Here is a 20,213-nt window from a genome sequence, read left to right on the forward strand (position 1 = left end):
TTTATCCCAATAATGTGGGCTGGCACCATTTGACACATAGGTAGGCTCTACATGCATGTTATCGTCATTATTGTTTACATGATCCCTTTGTGATAACATTTTAAAATTTTAAGATAGAATACCGTGTTTTTGATGACACATTTCATTGAGATTTGATGAAATAATTGACAGCTAATATATCTTTTAGAACTATAAATTTATCTGTACTTAAAAAAAAATACTTCTAAGTAGATAATTTTTCTTCTCAGAACATACAGTATTTCCCATCCCACATCCTCTTGCACGTTCACAGCCATTTTAACAACAAGAGATTCTCAAATAGCTTATGACATTCTAGCAAAAATTTTATTTTCCTAGAGTTTTTAATTTCATATTTAAATAAACTCTGCTGGAGTTGATAAGAAATGGCAGTTAGAACAGGTTGCTTACTTTTACTATCCATGGTTGAAAGATTGGAATGTTTATGCAAAAGTCTGTTTTCTATTAGGACAGAAGTCTTGGCCTCTTGATTTGTCTCCTTATTTTGATTTGATACAAGTGATTGAATTTGCCTTATGCAAAGCATGCAAGCACAAAGTGTCTGTCACTTTCAAAAGAAGAAAGAAAAGAAAGGAAGAAAGGTGACAGACATTTGGAGTTACTAGCTCGCTCCCATGTAATCATTATAACAATTTGAGAAGAGAGCTACAAGACTTTGCTTAAAATGCATTTTGTTCCAGAATACCACCTGAATATGTCCCTCTATACGTTTTAATTGCCATTTCCACAAGCTTAAAATGTTAGCTTATAAGGGAACTTGAACTGGGGAAGGTATGTTAAAACGACTTACAGAAAAAAGACTACAAGAGTGTATTCCATAAATACATTCATATCTATAGTATTTAAATATTTTTGATAAATCCCAATAAAGAAATAAGACCTTTTTCTGTAGCCATCTAGTAAAACTATCTCCTGGCACATAAATAAACTGTATATTTATACGTTAGATATTCTGAGATAAAAAATAAACTCTTCAGATATACATTTTTAAACACTCCGTTTCCATTTCCTTAAGAGAATAAAGACCAACATTTCATCTTGACCCTATGCTTCTATATTTCTCATCTTGAATGAAGGTATATAACTTTTAAATTAATGATCATCAGACACCTCATTCCTGTGCTAATCAAGGTCAAGGTTAATATAAGACCACTAAATTCCCAAACCATGTTTTTGGTTAAAATTTTTAAGCTTAAAAAAAAAATTTAAGCTTCTCTCTCCATCAAGGAATGCCATATTTGGGCACTAATATAAAGTAAAAATTTTAGAAACCATAGAAATCCATAACATAGGAAATCAGACTTAATTGAGTAGACAGCTTTTTCAAGTTGACCAGATACAGAGCATGTGGATCAAACTGAAGAACTGTATAGTAACTGGGGGGAAATAATCCTGACTTGAAATACTGATCTGAGTCTTTTTCCCCATCACCAATATGTTGTACTCCTCCATTTAGAATACCAAGAAGTGAGTTTCACTACTGTGTTAGAGTATGTAATATAGTGTCCAGCTTCAAGTTAGATCCTCAGGAACCTTCATATCTCATTTGTTCTAGGAGAGATGCTGATGAATCATCTGTGGAAATAGTATACCATGAGTAACATAAATGTAAGAAGAAATCTGGATAGATAAATATGAAGTAGAAAATTAAATACAATTTCAGTTGCATACCTTTTGGATGAGTGATTTCAATCTTTCTAGGAATTCTTTCGGTGATGTTTTCTCATAAGAATCACATGAGGGGCATGTCTAGAAATCAACAAAAAAGTTCAACATTTTTCCCATTTAATAAATGTTCAGTTAAAATATATTTTTTCCAATTAGAGATATAAACTGTGTTCACTGAAAAAAATTTTGAGATGTGCATAAAATTGTTCAAGAAATAACAATGGGAAAAAATCACTTGTAATCCCCATCCTCAGAGATAACCACTGCAATCTTTTGATGCATATCCTCCCAGCAATGTTTTTTTTCTTTGCATTTATGTTATTTACACTGGTTGATAATTAGCTTTATTTACACTCAACATATACAAGCATTTCCTACCTGTTAAATATTCTTCAAAAATATATATAATTGTTGCTCTGTATTCCAACGTACCATCAAACTGTTACTATTTTGGGGCACATAGATTGTTCTAACTTTTCACTATTGCACACAATGCAAGAACATTTCTGAATAATTTTTATATACATCTTTATTTAAAATTTCTAGAAGTACAATTACTAAATTAAAGGAATAAAAATTTTTGTCTTGCTGTATATTGTAAAAAAGTTCCACCTGTATTCATGCAGAGCATTTGTACTATTATTGAGTACTGTTAAAATTTTTTTTGGAAAGAAGTAGGATTTCCTTAGCTTGCATTTATTTGATTATAAGAAGATTGAGCAATTTTTCTTATGTGTCTTGCCTGTTTGTATTTCTTTTTTTTTTTTTTAATTCTGGGATTTTCTTCTTTATCCTTATTCCTTTTGAGAACAAAAACACCAGGCCCTTGCTTGGTATTCAATGTCTCTAAGCCCATTTGATGTTGTAGTGGGAGCCTTTGACTGAAAGGTAGGAGATGTAAGTTCTAGTTTTCATTCTGCAACTTAGTATTTGCAGGGCTTGGACAAGTCACTTAATGAGGTCTCATTTTCCCATCTACCAAAAAAGGTGCTTAATTAGATAAAAGCTCAGTGCCCGCACTGCCATTTCATAAGTCTTTGCTATTGGGTTTCAAATGCTCCTTTCTTTCTGAGGAAAGTTTTAGAGGGATACTTTTTACAATGAAACCTGGCTAAGAAATCAAAGGAAATAAAAATCATTTTGATAATGTCATTAAGGTTTCATTTGAATCATATGTGAAATTCCTTAGAAGAGAGAGAACTGATTCAAAAAAATATTTTGGAGAAATTTATCTTATGTGTTATTCCACTGGTTTTGATTAATTCTTGAATTAGTGATGACAGTATCAGCATTGCTTATGAGTTGGCATAGGAAGAAATATACAAGAGGGTCTCAGGGCCTCCTAGGGACTATTAAAATTCTCCAGCCAAATAATGAGATCTGTCTATTTAAATATAGTGCTGACTCTGTGATTATATAGGACAATAATATTCTTTAAGAGAAGAAGGCAAAATATGAGATTTTTCTTGGTCTCCTGTAGGCTGTCTCTTTTCTTATAGGAAAACTAGGCCCTAGCTCCTGTTAATAAGAATACAAGTTATATGTGACCATATGATGAAAGAAAAATACTTAACTCCTAAGTCACAATTAAATTTCCTGCCAAGTGACTTCCTCACCTTGGGAGGCTATTTTAACTTCTTCCAGCTACCAGAAACTGTTAGCAAATTCTTAACAGGATTTCTGGGCACTTTTGAGCCTGTGGATTTTGAAGAGGTGACTTCACTTCTCAAAATACGCCATAAAAGACAGCGTGTAACTGGAAGGAAGGCACTGGAATCTCTGGCTACAAATGTGTGTATTAAGTGCGTTATGTACCGTAAGAGATGTAGTTACTAAGTACAAATAAGAGAGATGACAAATGACAGTCTTACTGGTCTGTGTTTCTGTCTTCTGCCTGCGTTTGTGGGAGGTAGTTTCCTCTTCAGCTGTTTAGTTAACACACTGATTATCTGTTCATTGCCTCCTGTATTTGCTGCCTTTAGTTGGACCTTCTGAAAACATGAAAAAGCTGACCGTTCGCAGTGTCTCTGAAAAAGAAATAATTTATATATATGTAAACAAAAAAAAGTTATTCAGAAAGTAAATGACCTTCCCAGTCCTCTTTTTCTACTTCTACTACAGCATATTAGATCACATTTATTTCAGCAGATTGTGAGGAAGGAGTTCACACCCTATGCATTTGGGCTCATTAGAAGGAGGCACCTGCAATGTCAAATTTCATCCCATATCAGGGAAGAGACAACATTTCCCTCCCTACAGGCAAAAGGAGGGATTCTAGCTTTTCCATTTCTAATGCCATTTTGAGGTCTGGGTAGTAGACAGGATCTTCTAAATTTTCTAAATTTTCTAAAAGTTACACTATGACTGGTTGCAGCTTTGGGTGAGATATGCTGTAATCTGATTAGCAATCTTTTTTATTTGTTTTTTGTTTGTTTGTTTCTCTCTACAATGTTCATGGAAGCATCTAACAGTGACATGTCTCAAGCAACGTCTTACCTTGCACAACACCTGGCATCCTGTCTTATTGCTAGTCAGTGCTCAATAACTACGTGTGGAGTCAACAAACGAAGTAAATGAGTTAATGCCCCTACTTTGGGTGAAGGAAGTGGCTATCTACCTCTGATGGCATATTCTACATCTAAGAGTCCATACACCTGTGACAGACTACACATGACTCTTCTAAAATGCTATTCACACTCTTAGGTCACTTAGGGTAGGATTCTGCCTGAACTACCTAGTCAAGGAACAGAATTTGAAACTTGTGCAACCAATGGGATGGAGGACCGTTCCTTAGAAACTAAGGATGGTGTCTCAAAGAATGAAGAAGAGGGCGGAACAAGGACCAAAACCTTGTCTCTTGGTTTAGTCAAATAACTAGAGAGTAGTAACTCAAAAACCTTAGAAATCGAACTGAAAATAAAATGGAATATATCAAAAGAACAAAACTTAAATTGACTTATTAAAAACATTTTAATGCTGATCTAAAAACTTGTATCCAAGTTTCTTTTTTCTTTCAGCCAATGTGTATGTATCATGCTATTCTATCCACATCCCACCCCACCCCAGTAGTCGCATCCCTATCTCACTAATGTGCATGGAAGACACAGCCATATGAAACCAGAAACCTTAATCTCTCTCAGTTCCTACAAGGGCAGTTCCACATATAACAAAATTATCTGAGTCTTCTCATGGACAATCAGCTGAAAATAGCATCTGGCCTGCTTTGCATTTTCCAACCCATATGCTTACCCAATATGAATGTTGATTAATAACATGCATCATTAAGACACAAGCCTGTCAGGCTTACTTTGCATACATAGCCACAAGCTGAGAACCAGCTTATCTGGTTTCCTTCTATCAGAACAGTTTGCCTCTCTCATAAGGGCAAGGTAATATCCTTTCCATATGTTTGCCAAAATGCTTATTTAATAGAAACTATTTATAAATGTTAATTATAGCACTTTTTTTTCCTTGAAAACCACATGCTCATGTTTGTTGAAGTTTTTTCTTTTCTCTTCTTTTTGACCACAACCGGCTTAACTTACTGGAAAAAAATAATATTCATATTTAAAGAGGTAAATTTTCCAGCTGAAACTGAAAACACTAACTGCTTCATCCGTGATGATCTGAGAAACCAGCATTTCTCACAGAAGCCCATTTTGCTGAGTTAACATTTACATGGGTATGTTGAAAGAAAGTTACGTTCCAAAGAAGTATAGGGGCCCTACCGAATGAACTCCCTTGGTATTGCCAGGAATGGTCAAGATCAGTAATGAAAGAGCTTATGCCTGAGAAAGCTTTTCTGAAAGCCTCTGGATGGCGTCTGGACAATGACAGGCTGCACTGTCTCATGCCCTTCCTTGTTTACCTGTGTTAGTAGGCGGTGGTATGTTGCTCAGTGCTTTCTGCAAGCAGCAGAGCTGTCCCCAGCCATGTACAGTCCAGGGCAATTAACTGCTGCATTGGGCTTCAGACACACACCAAAGGCAGCCTCAGAGAGGAAAAGAAGTGGAGAAGCTATCCTGACAACTGCCTTACAGATGCACTGGGAAGGGGAGTGGAGATATTAACCTTGCTTCAGGCAGCCATGGATGGCTTGTCACTCCTGGTCTTTACAGAATGAACCCAAACTCATGTGTAGAACCACCATCTGGGAGCATAACAATTATTTTCCTTTGCTATGCCTTGCTGGCAGCAAACTATGAGGGCAAGGCTTTGATTCCTTCATCCTTCAACACATGATAAAATGAGTAGTTGTGTGTCCTACATTATTGCAAAATAGAGGGAGCAGTACGGAAGTCAAAAAAGCAAGAGTAACAAACAAAGAGAACAGTCAAGTGCTGCTTTTGCAAGGAAGCACGCTTGGCTTTGTTGTTTTGCAGCTGAATATTTGAAAATATTCGCCTCCTTATAGCTTATTTTTAACCTACATTTCCCCCTCACAGAAAGGCCTGACCACTCACACTAGGAAGTCTTGGGCAAGATACCTTTGTCCCAAAGGCAAACTAGGTTTATATCAGGGTTTCTCAATAACAATACAATTGACATTTTGGGCTAGATAATTCTTTGTTGTTAGGACTGTCCTGTGCATTCTAGAATGTTTACTAGCATCTCTGACAAGTAGAAAGCACTCCCCTACACACAACTGTGACAACCCAAAATTTCTCCAGACAATGTCAGATGTTGTCAGGAGGGCAAAGTCATTACCAGTTGAGGATCACTGGTTATATAATTATAAGAAAGAGAACAATGCCTGGCAAGGCCAATAAGGGATCTGAGATAATCACAATGTATCAACATTTACATGCAACATGTAAATAAATTTATTTTCCTTATTTTTAAATCTCTTATGAGCCCTGCTTTGATGCTAGCCCTGAAAAACTTGACATAATGCTACTGTGGCCTTGAATTATTTTCTTCCTTCCTAAGTTTGCCTGCCAGCATAGCTTAAAGATCTTAGCTATACCATTACTCACTTGTATCATAGCCAGCATTGTTTGATAAGATTGTTAGATAGATACACTGTCACTGAGATGAAATCTTCTCATTATGATGTAAGGTAAAAAGCCTCTATCTTTAACAAAGCATAGATATTTAATGAAGGAAGTACCCATTGGATCAACTCAAGTTAGAAAATGGGAAATCTTTCTTATTTCTTATTCTGCAAGTTATAGACAGGGTTAGTCCAAAAGGACTCTAACCACAGCAGTTAAACAAAATGTGTGAGATGCTGAAAATGTATGTTTTGATAATTAGGTCATCAATTAAGAAATATTCTCACTTATTAGAAAAGGCTTTCCAATAAGCTGAATGTGCTGCTTTCATTTTAGATGCTGCTTATTAGAAAAAGACCTAGTAAATGAGAGTGGTTAGGTTCAGAGCTAGAGAGTGAATTTTAGAGAAAAGCAATGGTTGTGACTCATTCACTTTCTAAACTTTTACACATAGTCATTTACGATAATTGTTTTCTTTGCAATGTATCTTCATGTGTCTCCTCCTCTGTAGTGTCCTAATTACTGGTAGCACTTTTATAGTTATTCTAATTTATGCAGTTAAAGGTCTGAGACAATGAAAACATTTCCCCAGTTGCATTTCTATCCTCAGGGTACGAGATGTGAAGACTAGAACGAAGTTACTAAGGAAAAGACCAGCACGCAGCCCTCTTGAACTATGTGCTAGGTCTTTTCTTCCTCGGACCTAAGGGATTTAAATGGCTTAAGAGAATGGGATGAGTTTTTGAAAAAAGTCCTTTTGAAAGACCTCTCCAAAGGCCAAAGACAAGACTCACTGAGGCCAAGGTATATGGGAATTATATTCTAAAGGACAGCCTTGACTTCCATACTACCATTCTTCCATGCTGTTCCTGTAATTTGTTCTTTCTTCTTTCTCTCTTCCTTCCTTCCTTTCTTTTCTTTCTTTCTTGTTATTAAAAGGTGAATTCTGCTTCTTCCGGTGTGTGTCTATATTTCTTAGGTAGGTTTGCAAAGGAGGGCTAAAGAACTGTCATTCTACAAGGGCTCTTAAAATCTAATTAGTTGGTCATTATTCAGGAACTGATCATAGAATAGATTTATTTTCTAGTTTTGTTATTCTGTCTCAATAGTGCTACTTGGAAGGACTCTTAGAGGTATTTGAAGATAAAAATATATTTTATAAGGTATGTGGTGTTTTTATGATTGGCTTGCTGGTAAGTCAATGAATATTTGACCAAAATAGGAAAAACTATTTTACCAACTATTAAACCCCCCAATTCATGGAAATTAAGTATATTCCTAGATAACTATGTTAATGGCTTTCTTAATTGGATTTAAAAACTTGTGTCACAAATATTATCACAAATAAATTCAACTGGTCTTACCTTTACGTCTTCTGGAGCTGGCAGAGGTTCAGGTTCCTAGAGCAAAAGAAAATTAGTTCTGGGTTATTTTTATAAGTCAAAAAGCACCTTTTATATTAATTGAAGAATAATATTTAAATTTTGTTGTGATAAGTATGGCCTTACCAAATAATTCACATAATTTTGCAGCTGATCAACAATATCTATAAGTTGACGCATTCTAATCAAGAGGAGATCCTTCTCTTGGAAGCTTGACTTATGGGCTATTGTCCCCAAGAAGATGACCGTCAGGCAGATGACTATCTTCTCCATGTTGCCAGCACTGGATCTCATAAGTGCCAGTAGAGTAAGACCTTGGTCTCAGTTTTCACTGCAGTTTGACTGTGAACAGGTTGTCAGTAAAGCTACCTATTTATTCATCCTTCAGGGAGAGGTAAAGCCCTCCCATTGCAGCCTGGAAATCTTTGTAAAATGGATGAATGTGAGTAACCCTTTTTTCTTTTCCACTGGCTAGGTATACGTGTGCATGTGCTAATGCGTGGGGGGCAGGGATTGATGGAGTCAACGAAATGTGCCCCATCTGCATCTTAGACAGGAAAAAGAGAAATGGGTGAATTCCAATTTTCAGCATGAATCAAGAAGTGTGCATGGTAAACAGTAGGTACTACAAAACTTCAAAGAAGTAAACAAAAACACTTTGATCTCTCTTTCTCTGCCTCCCCTAGCATCTTACCTGTTCCCTCTAACAGTCATAAGGGCACTTCAATAATGAGTAAAGTGCCAACATGTGCTTTCTTGCAGGACTTTTTCTTATAGTAATAACTATGTCTTTTGACTGAAATCATCCAGTATTCCATCGTAAAGGTAGGAGGGGAGCTACATTTTAGGAAATTTTAAATATCAGGGGTATTTTCCAAACTAGCAAGAATATTTTAGGCTTTTAATCAGGTTAAAGAGTTGAAAGTAGAATTTGCTTACAATTCTCCCTGAGAGCATCTTTAAATAACATTAATCTTGGCTCCTAACATTTTACTTAGCAATCTGGTTTTTATGTGTGTCATAAATGATTCTAAGAGACTGTAAAGAAATTCATGCCATCTCCCAATCAGGATCTCACTCTACTTTCATTTAAAAAACAACAAAAAAACTCTTTGATGTCCATCTCTTCTATACAATGCATCAATTAAATGAATGAAAGGTACTAATTCTCATTCTTGTCCAAACCAAAAACTTTTTCAACAGCAAAATCAAAATACCCATAAATTATTGGGGGGGGGGGGGTAGTGTTACTTATTCTTTTAGATATGAGACAAGGGATGAGCAACACATTTCTAACTATGACCAGGTAGAGGTTACAAAAGACTCAAAGTCCATTAGTGGTTTTATCATCTTTCTCTCTGCTGCTGCTTCTGTTCCTACTGCTCTACTCATTTGAGAAAGTTAAATATAATATTCTAACCAGAAGTAGTTTTGTACCACAGTCAGGTCTTACAAATAAAACTCTTGACTATGGATTTTACTTATTCATTTGTTTCTTCATCTATTTCATTGCATGCTTAAACCATGCTTTATTCTAGGCTGTATGTAGACAAGGTAAATTAGAGTTTGTACTTGATTTGCTTCACTATAATTGGGTTTTTTTTTTTATCATAGAATATCTATTTAAGACTATACATGTTGGGTGCTTACAAAGTAGATAAGAATTCTTACTGTATGATCAAGAGGCCCTCCCAATAAGCATTGAATTCTGTAGGAGAGGGTTCTATGTAAACCTATGAAATGCATGTGGACCACATGTTGTCACTTGGTACCTCAACATTGCCTGCACAGTCTTTGTACATGCTTTCCTGATCTGCCTAAAGAGTCTCCTTGTAAACACTAACCACAATGGTTAAGAGCTCAATTTCTAAAGTTAAGTGCTTAATTTCAGATTCAGGCCCTAGCAATTAATAGCACATATGACCCCAGGTATGTTATTGCAAAAGGAAGATAAGTGTAGAACTAATCATTGGGTTGTGATGAGGCTTAAATAGACATTCCAGGTGAAGGGGGTGAATACAGCACATGATAAAATCCCAGAAAGTTTGTGTACTGATTGTGGATAAGGAAGAGCATGGCAGGTCAGTGGTCAGCCAAAATGCACTGGTGTGACTGTGCTGATTGTAACAAAGTGGAAAGTCTTTCATATTGCTTAGAGAGAACCATTCCTTATAGCCCCAGAGTGCCTCACCAACACCCTACAAATCCCAGTCCCTCTCTGAGACCTCCCAGCCCTCTCTACTATTCATCAACCAGCATGCCAGGATCTCCAGGGTCCTGCTGCAGCATTATGACCTAAGATCTTTCTGAGGTCTTAGAGAAGATGTGATAACAGAAGCAGAGGTCAGAGTGATATGGGGCCAGAAGCCAGTAAATACAGGCAGCCTCTAGAAGCTGGGAAAGGCAAGGAACATGTTCTCTCCTGGAGCCTACGAGAGTGAAGCCTGCCAACACCCTGATTTTAGTTCCATAAAGCTCATTTTAGACACCCTGCCTTAAGTGGCATATCAGTTGTGAAGCGTTTTGAACATTATCGCTGGTGTGGTAGGCTAATCCCTAGAACCCGTGAATATGCTACCTTTATATATCCCTAAATAACAAAGGGGACTTTGCAAATGTGATTAAATTAATGATCTTGAGATGTGAGATTAGCCCACATTATCCAGGTATGCCTGATATAATCACAGGGGTACTTATAAAAGGAAGGCAGGCGTGTCAGGAGTCAGAGAAGATGTGATAATAGAAGCAGAGGTCAGAGTGATATGGAGCCAGAAGCCAGTAGATACAGGCAACCTCTAGAAGCTGGGAAAGGCAAAGAACATGTTCTCCCCTGGAGCCTATGGGACTGAAGCCTGCCAACACTCTGATTTTAACCCCATAAAGCTCATTTGAGACCTCTGACCTCTAGAACTGTGAAAGAATAACTTTTGTGCTGTTTTAAGCCACTGGTTAAGGGGTAATTTGTTACAACAGCAATAGAAAAGTAATACACCTATGTATAGAGTTTTTACTCTTGGGAAAAAGGTGGGAAAGAGAGGAAGGGGCAATGAGAGAACCCGTAAAGGTTGGGATTTTGTTTTCTGGGCTTTTGAGGAGTGCACATAGAGGGGACAAGAAATGCTGGAGAAGAGGGAAGGAAGATTAGTGTTGGCCACCACGTGGTGTGGGATGATAAGGACAAAAATGTATAATGAGGACTTTCAGGAAGTCTGGTGTGTATTGTTACAAGTTCTTCCTGGCACCAAGTAGGATTTGCTTAGTATTGACAGTATGTTTCCAAGTTATGGAACCCAAGTTGCATTTCACTTGAATCTATCACTATGCTTAGATGGAATTTAGGGTGGGAGTAAGGGGACTCAGATTTAGTTGAGTTACATATCCTCTGCTTCAAGATAACCCTACTGCTACCTTTATGGCATCATTCCACTGGGGTCTTAATGGCTTTTTATTCTTTAAATTATAATCATTTTTATAACCTAGATTTTAGTCAGTCCTGCTTTAATGCGTGTATCAAAAATGGGAATTTATTCCACTGATTAAATATACCAGGGAACAATTTGAGTATAACAAGAATTTTGTGTTTGCCTATGTGTGATTTCATCTTTGAATGCAGAAACTGCCTCCAGCTGACTTGAACTGTATAGGAATGCACACAAATGCTGCAAACATCCTCCAGCTGCCTTGATTCACCAGGTATATCATGAGCCATACTCATCCACTTCGGGTGTTATAATTTTCTGTGCTCGAAAACCCTCTGTTGCCATTTCTTGATAGCTCTGACTCTCACCTCCATGGGCAAACTTCAGGTCTTTTTCTAGGTAAGATGCCATATTTATTGTAGTGTTTATGTATTTCTTAACTATTTAACATGTGTAAAACTGCTACCCTTTTTATTAGGTTCCTATTGTCTTTTTTAAGTGTCACTGACAACATTTTTTGAGTATTGTGCCCCTAATTTCATTTTCCCCGTAAGCTCTGTGGTTGTTATTGTGCAATGTTGTACAGCGCAATGATTTTTAGGAAAGTATGTGTCACATTATACCAGAACTGACTGTATTTTGTCTGGAAGAGGTCACATTTAAGCCTCAACAGCAACGAGTTATATCCTAGAGCGAGTCTAGGATATAGGATTTATTCTTGAGGAGGAAGAAAAAAGGGAAATGATGGAGGAAAGGAGAGAATGAAAAACCAACTATTTCTTGTTTTATACTTGGCCCAACTGAGCTCCGGTATTTTAAAACCCTGGTGCCATTCCTCCCGTGGTCCTTCCCCATTAGCACAAGAGAGTTTTTCTTGGCATCTATGGACATCCCCCCCCCCCCCCCCCGGCCAGGGACCACTATCAGTGTGTTTCAGAGGACCATAAACCTCCTGAAATTATTTGCAAACTTTAGCATTTATGTTTGTGGGAAGAGGAAAACCTTAAATTTCACCCACTTCTCAAAGGAAATACCAGACAGCTGCTGTTTTTGTTTTTCAGGCTCCAGAGACTTCTGTGAAGGGCAGAGTGATCCATGCTTCTTTTGTGTACATACACCACTGTGTGAGTGTGGGGCGGCTCCAGATTTTCTATACGGGAAAAGCTGAGGCGCAGCAGTCTGGCTGGACGTCATACTTGTATAGAAAGCACACTGCTTTTACTTAGCTTCTGTGTTAATGTGGCGCCTTGCAATGAGGCGGTGGGCTCTACTACATGCATTCTTTCTAGGAATATATCCCAGGTCATCACCACGAAAGCATGAAGCTCTAGTCACCCTCCAAGGGGATTTATGGACATATTTTAAGCATTTTATCTAATGGACTGTGCTTAGAGACTTCCTGGTCTGGGTAGGAATGAAGCCTGGGAACTGAAGGAAGGCTTCCAGCCAGGCAGAACAGGCTGAGGGTAAGAGGAATAAAAGAAAGGAGAACTTGAAGTCTGAAAATGAATGCTGCTAGTTCATGGTTTTGCGAGGGCAAAGCTGTGCTGGATATTATTTGGCCCAACTCCCTTGTCCTGTCTTGCAGCCTTTCCTTGTGATCATCATGTGTCAAATACTCCCTGTTTTCACTTGCTTTGTCCCCTCATGGTAGAATTAGATGTTTTCCACAGCAAGCTCTGGGAAGGGAGGCCTCCATTGTTTCGAATAATATTAAGGTATTCTAATATGTAGCACTCCTTCAAACTAAAGGTATTTAGACAAATGGCTCATCCCTAGGCTGGTCTCTAGATAACTATGACACCCATAGGCTCAGTGAGGCTGGAGATCAGATGTCCTTCACTCCATCAACCCAGCTCCACCAGCCTCACATCAGGAGATGTGATAAGCTCCACCAGCCTCATGTAGCATCCTGTCCAATGTCTGTGATCAAGGAAACACTATTCTCTTCCTCTCTAGAGTTATGGGTGGCTATAAACATCTTCTTTCTTGGCCCTGCAGCCCCTAACACATGATCATAAAAATTTTTTAAATACAATATTGGTCTTCACTGTGTCCTCCTCTTAGGGTGTCTACTGAGCCCATGTTAATCACCTGAATAGGAACCCCCCCCCCCCAACTTTCTCTCAAGGGGCAACAGCAGGATCTCATAGAGAGAAGTCTGCAGACTGAAGACAGGCCTCATTTTGGACAGTTACTTCTGTTTCTGGGTATAAGGATCATTTTTGGAAAATTACTACTTTTCATCTTCTAGTTACAAAAGTAATGGATCTGTGTCATAAAACAAAGAATTCAAAGTACATATGTATGAAGTAAAAAGCAAAATATGAAATTACTCCCTTTCCTTCCCCAATTTTCATTCCTGGGACACTCTTGAGAGTTTACTATGTATCATTATAGACTTATTTTCTATGTACATAGAATATCAAAGGATATAGATATATAGATATTGAATAAATTAGAATTATATATGGAGATAGAAGTATATGGAAATAGAGATGCAGACATAAAAAATATGTTTTTTAATAAAAATTTAATCATACTATACATATCCTACAACTTTTTTTTTTTTTACTTAATGCGGCAGAGACAGCAGTCCATACAGTATTCATATATGGGGCTATCTTATTTAAATAGCTGGATTAATATTTCATTGCACAGCTGTATACCATAATTTATTCATTCATAGCCCTACTAATAGATTTTTTTGTTGTTTTCAATTTTTATCTCCTACAAATAATGCTACAATGAACATTCTTAAACATCTATATCTTTTTTTTTAAGCAATACTGAAGCAAATTTACTTTTTATTTTTTGTTTTGTTTTGTTTTTAAAGTTTTTGTTTAAATGCTAGTTAGTAACATATAGTGTAATGTTAGTTTCAGGTGTAGAGTTTAGTGATTCATTACTTACATATACCCAGTGCTCATCACAAGTGCCCTCCTTAATGCCCATCACCCATTTAGCCCATCTCCCTCCTACCTACGCTCCAGCAACCCTCAGTTTGTTCTCTGTAGTTGAAAGTCTCTTATCATTTGCCTCCCTCTCTTCCCTCTCTTCCCCTATATTCATCAACTTTGTTTCTTAAATTCTCCATATGAATGAAATCATATGGTATTTGTCTTTCTCTGACGGACTTATTTCATTTAGCATAATACACTCTAGCTCCATTCACGTTGCTGCCAATGACAAGATTTCATTCTTTTACTGGCTGAGTAATATTCGATTGTGTGTGTGTATGGTATGTGTAGATAGATAGATAGATAGATAGATAGATAGATATTTACACCCCACATCTTCCTTATCCGCTCATCAGTCGGGCATTTGGGCTCTCTCCATAATTTGACTATTGTTGATAATGCTGCTATAAACATCAGGGTGCATGTGCCTCTCAAATCAGTATTTTTGTATCCTTTGGGTAAAAAAGTACCTAGTAGTGCAATTGCTGGATCATAGAGTGGTTCTACTTTTAACTTCTTGAGGGCCCTCCATACTGTTTTCCAGAGTGGCTGCACCAGTTTGCATTCCTACCAACAGCGTAAAAGGGCTCCCTTTTCTCCTTTTCTCTGCATCCTCACCAACATTTGTTGTTTCCTGTGTTGTTAATTTTAGCCATTCTGACAGGTGTAAGGTGGTATCTCATCATGGTTTTGATTTGTATTTCCCTGATGAACATCTATATCCTTAAGCATATGTGAAATATATCCCTTTAGGATACATATCCCACATTTCATTTTCCAGTTGGTAAGATTATATCCTTTTAATAATTTGATAGAAACTGCCAAATTGCCCTCCAACATGCCATATCAATTTACACTCCCACCAACAACAGTTTCCTTTGCTCCTCCACTCTCAAATACTTTATGTTATGAATATTTTAATACTTCCCAATATGCTTGGGCAGAAACATAGTATCTTGTCATTGGTTTGTCTTTCCTTGATCAATAGTTAAGTTTGGCTTATTTTCATATCTTTATTATCACCTTATTTCTTTTTTGTGAACATCCTTGTTCCTATTCTTTGCCATATATTGGGTTGTTTCTTGCTTGTAAGGCTCTTTTTCTATTAAAAATATGTTAAACATGTTGATATTATTTCCTTTATGGTATCTTTTACCATATGGAAATTTAAAATTTTTATGTTATTACATCTGAGAATCTCATGTTTTACGACATGAACTCCTATTTAATATCAAAAATGTCTTACTTTCCATAATAGTAAATGGTAGTAATTGCTTTAGTGTTCATCTTGCTTGTGTAATTCCAATGCCAAGGGGGTCCCTATGAACTCAGGAGTGCTTTTAAATGAATTTGCACATAATTAATCATTAGACAAGCTATATACTTTTTTTGAAAAATAATACCCATATGGTTGAAGATGATTTAGCCAATCTATAGACAATGCCCCCTGTATAGATGGATTCATGGATTCATTTTTAGAACAAGTTTTAGACATAATCTATAATTATTTTGTACATTTAAATCCAATCTTAAAGCACACTCAGGGGGACAAGGTTCTCAAGAATCCTGAAATGGCATCTGGGGCATCAAAATCAGTATTTTTCAGTGCCATTTTAGTGCTGAATGTTTGGGACAGTTTCCGTACTTTAGTTCTTTAAATATTGATTTTCCGTGTACAGTGTGTACAGTTCTAATAAACAAGAGTAACTGAGGAAGGAAAACAGACTCTGTGAGATTTTCTCACAGAAAAGGCTCAGGGCTCAAAGTCTCAAAGGAATCACCCTTTAAATGGAGAAATAGTCACACCTGAGAGATTCTTCTGCCACTAATAAAGGGGGAAAGGGTAGCTCCTGTTAGGAAGAGACCTTGGACCAATCAAAAAAATAGTAATATTAATAATTATTAGAACAAACACTTATATAGCTAAGTGCTTTACAGACATTACCTCATTTAGAGCAACAATGTGAGTAATAGGTGCTCTGATTATCCCTCCTTACAGATAAGGAAATCAAGGCACAAAGACTCTAGTGAAACATTGAACAATTGGGTGAACTGCCTATAGAGCCTGACCACTTCTCTCCACAACAGGAAACTTCCTTCATTGCCAATAACACCGGGTTATAGCAGAATAGTCTGTGCAGTTCATGATACTCCATGAAAGGACTGGGCCCCAGTGATGATGCTTCAAACACGTGGATTTGGGATAAGGTGGGGTAAGGAGTCCTGTTGCAAAATTATTCCTGGTGGCATCCAGAATGTAAATGTATATCTTGTCTGGGTTAATTAAATAATCAGCTTGCAATCTGGGTTGGAATAACCAGTTGCCTCTCTTTGATTTATTAATTATTTAGTCCAATGAAAGACTTGACAATAATTTTCTGATGTTTTTTTTTATATTCACAAAAGAAGAAAGAAAAAAGTGAATAAACTCCTACAGTCATTTGGGTCTTGAATAGCATAGACAAAATCAATCAGAAAATCAGCTATCTTGACAGTTTCATAGCCAAAAATGTAGCTAAATGATTTATATCTATTTAATTTTCCACGTTATTCAAGCCTTCTCATGGTAATGAGAACATTAGAACACTCATCTACTCCAGTTATCTCCCGGAATTTTAAAATAGACACCAAGGGGGAAATCAGTACAGAGGGAGACAAAAGAAACGTGCTTATAGAGAGAGTTAGCTAAAAATGGATAGTTCAATGGTTGTGGATATCCACAGTTGAGTCATCACAGGTCATGTCAGTGTATTTAACAAAAGTCCTGTTACTTCTGCCATCTGTATGTGTATCATCAACTGGAGGCTTAAATGGCATGACAGTGATGTAGGACTCTGGTCCTTGACTTGATTTTTACCCAGCTTTCAGAAACACTGCTCTGATCATTGCTGCTGTGTTTAGAGAATAACTTTTCATGGAGTTGGTGTTCAGATCAACATTTAGAATGGAGACCTTAGAAAATAAAAACATTTAAAAAATTATAAAAACGGGGTGCCCAGGTGGCTCAGTTGGTTAAGCTCAGGTCATGATCTTGCGGTTCGTGGGTTCAAGCCCTGCATTGGGTTCTGTGCTGACTGCTCAGAGCCTGGAGCCTGCTTTGAATTCTGTGTCTCCCTCTCTCTCTGCCCCTCCCCACTCATGCTCTGTCTCTCTCTCTCTCTCTCTCTCAAAATTAATAAAAACATAAAAATTATAGAATGGAGACCTTAGAAATATAAGGATTAAGGCACTTGAAGAAGGTCAACAGTAACCATTGAGAATGATGACCCCTGGATGACCACAACCCAAATGATCCTAGTAGCCCAGGAAAGCTGAGTGTTCACCTCCTTCTCCTTTGACTCTGACTCACTTTCTCTCTGGATCTCTCTATTCTTCCTTTCTCTTCTGTTTCTTACTCACTCCAGATTTCTTGTTTCTTCTCCTTCCCCAGATTGGTTTGCGTCCATCCTAATTTGTTTCTTGTTCAATCCTCATACCCTGAAACCAAAATGTATTTTAATTATAACTGTTTTATTAAACAAAGCCTTCTAGTTTCTAAGTATTAAATTTAAATGACTAGAGTGCTATATTCTCTTTTAGGAGCAAGGAAAGCTCTTTTTTATGACCTTTGGTATTCGATCTTTGTCGTTTTCTCCCCCCTCTCTCTCATGAGTCAATGACACTTTTACAGAAAAACAACACTTTGCCTTTTCCTGATTTATAAAAATATAAGTCACGGAAAGCTGTAAAAAGGCACTATCTGCTTAGCATCGGGGAAAAGATAATTTGGGAGTATCCTTGTTTACTTTCTGAATCTCTAAGGAGCTAGGAGCTATTTTAGAAAGAGCTCTCACCTGTGTTAATTTTTCCCTGTTCGAAGCTCTCTGAGCTGCTGCAGTCGTGGACCTCTGTGGAAACCTCTACACTGTTAGTTCCTACTTTGCACATAATACACCCCAAACCTGAGAAACACACATAAACAAACACACACACACATCATCATCATCATCATCATCATCCAGCAGGTACCACCAGGGAGAAAACAATTTTACGTGAGTATTTCTGTTTTATTTCCTTCACCTACTAAGTTTTATGTGGATATTCCAGGAAGAGAAAGCTATTTGTTTATATGTTTCCCATATAATACTTGCATATCATAATTGATGTACAATAATAGTTAATTAAATTACATTTATTACTGGGTGGAGGTTTCCTGCGACAGGGCTCAAGGAGGGTTTTATGAAAAAGGTATTAGAATAAAAAGTCCTTGATAGCTGAAAGCTATGTGTAGAATAAACGTTCGACGTGTTGTGCATTCTGAGAGCATTAAACTACATCTGGTGGGGATTGTGAGGTGACTTGGTTGAGATGGAAGGACGGTCTCACTCACATGAGAGTTTAAGGGAGATTAAGGGAGTCTGGAGACCAAACTAGAGGAAAATGAGAAAATACATTGAATGTATGTTTTGTCTACATATTTAGTGAACATATTAAACGTTAATATGTGCCACAAATAAGGTGACTTTCAATAAGGTAAAATTTGACAAAGCTTGGAGTAATTGATCGATAAACACCTGTAGAAGTTTTAGGAGATGCATTATCTTACTATGTTAACAAAGCAGTATTGCTGCCCTGGCAGGGATCCTTGGAGAGGTTGCCCTGCAGGTGAAGAGGAAGGAAGGTGGGCAGCATTTTGTACCCCTCCACCCCTATTTTAATGAGAAAAAATCCTCTTTTATCTGTTTTACACATTGGGTCCTGTTAAGAGTTAGTTTAGAAACAAGGTTTACCCCTTAGGAAAAAAAAAAGTTTTAAAGTGACTGATTGAGCCCCCTAGTTGCAGAGCCCAGGGTAGTGGAGTCACCTGCCCATGTCCAGGTGTTCTGCCTTGGGTGAGGAAACCACGGCATGGCCCACAGAGGATTTGGAAGGCCCACTGTTGCACTGTGGCCCACAGGTTGCTAATAGATAATTACAGTTAACATTTACTGGATACATACTCTGTACCAGGCGTTATTTCAGTTTTGTACGTATTCTACATTTCAGTATCCTTAGACAACATATTCCATATATTAATATATCACAAACCAGGCTGCCTCTTACAGTGGATGACAACTTAGAGTCAATGAAGTACAACACGCCACCTAACCCTCACCTTTATGAGGTAACTATTATTTTCACTCATTTTAGAGATGAGAAAACTGAGGCACAAAGAGTTTAGGAAACTTGCCCAAGGTCACACTTGTAAGTGCTAATGTGATCTGCTAAAACACCAAGATTGCTATTGGCAAGGTGGAAAGAGGCCTAAGATGATTCCTGTTAGTACTAGGTATAGACGATTGAATATGGGAACCAGTGACAATAAATCACTGGCATAATATGAAGTTATATGCAACCTGCTAGGAAAAGGAAGCCTAAGACTTAAATTTCTGTGTGTTTCTATCGATTCTGCCTTCTCTCACTAATCTTATTCACAATAAAAATCACCAGCTTTTTAATAAGACAGATGTCAAGAAATGTTCTGCCTTTAAAGGATATATGTTAAGTCCATTAAAACTGATCCTTGCACATAGCAGGGACCTGTTAAATGTTAGTTCCATAACTTTCTTCAGGGGTCAAAAAAACCCCAGTTTCTCATGGATCATACTTTTAAAATGTCATACTGGTGGCTGCCACATCTGATGCTAATTTATTTGCCAAATAGGCATTGGAGAATACTGTGGTTAGAGCTTTGACAATTTCAGTTGATTTCTGAACAGATTTGTCATATGT

At 37.3% G+C, this 20,213-nt stretch overlaps 1 protein-coding gene and 1 long non-coding RNA gene across 3 annotated transcripts in view; one reads left to right on the forward strand and one right to left on the reverse strand.

Moving 5' to 3' along the window:
- The window catches only part of LOC132692128 (uncharacterized), a 95,322-nt gene that overhangs the window by 62,707 nt on the left and 12,402 nt on the right, over positions 1–20,213 (forward strand). The gene's annotated exons all lie outside the window — the stretch shown is intronic.
- Positions 927–8,522, reverse strand: IL21 (interleukin 21). Its single transcript, XM_060654253.3, has 5 exons — positions 8,210–8,522; positions 8,066–8,101; positions 3,579–3,734; positions 1,711–1,788; positions 927–1,614 (listed from the first exon to the last, which is right to left on the reverse strand). The coding sequence occupies exons 1-5, from the start codon at positions 8,375–8,377 to the stop codon at positions 1,591–1,593; spliced, it is 462 nt and encodes a 153-aa protein (XP_060510236.3). The 5' UTR covers positions 8,378–8,522; the 3' UTR covers positions 927–1,590.

This window comes from Panthera onca, chromosome B1 (genome assembly GCF_046562875.1).
Source record: "Panthera onca isolate mPanOnc1 chromosome B1, mPanOnc1 haplotype 2, whole genome shotgun sequence".
Lineage (NCBI taxonomy): Eukaryota > Metazoa > Chordata > Mammalia > Carnivora > Felidae > Panthera > Panthera onca.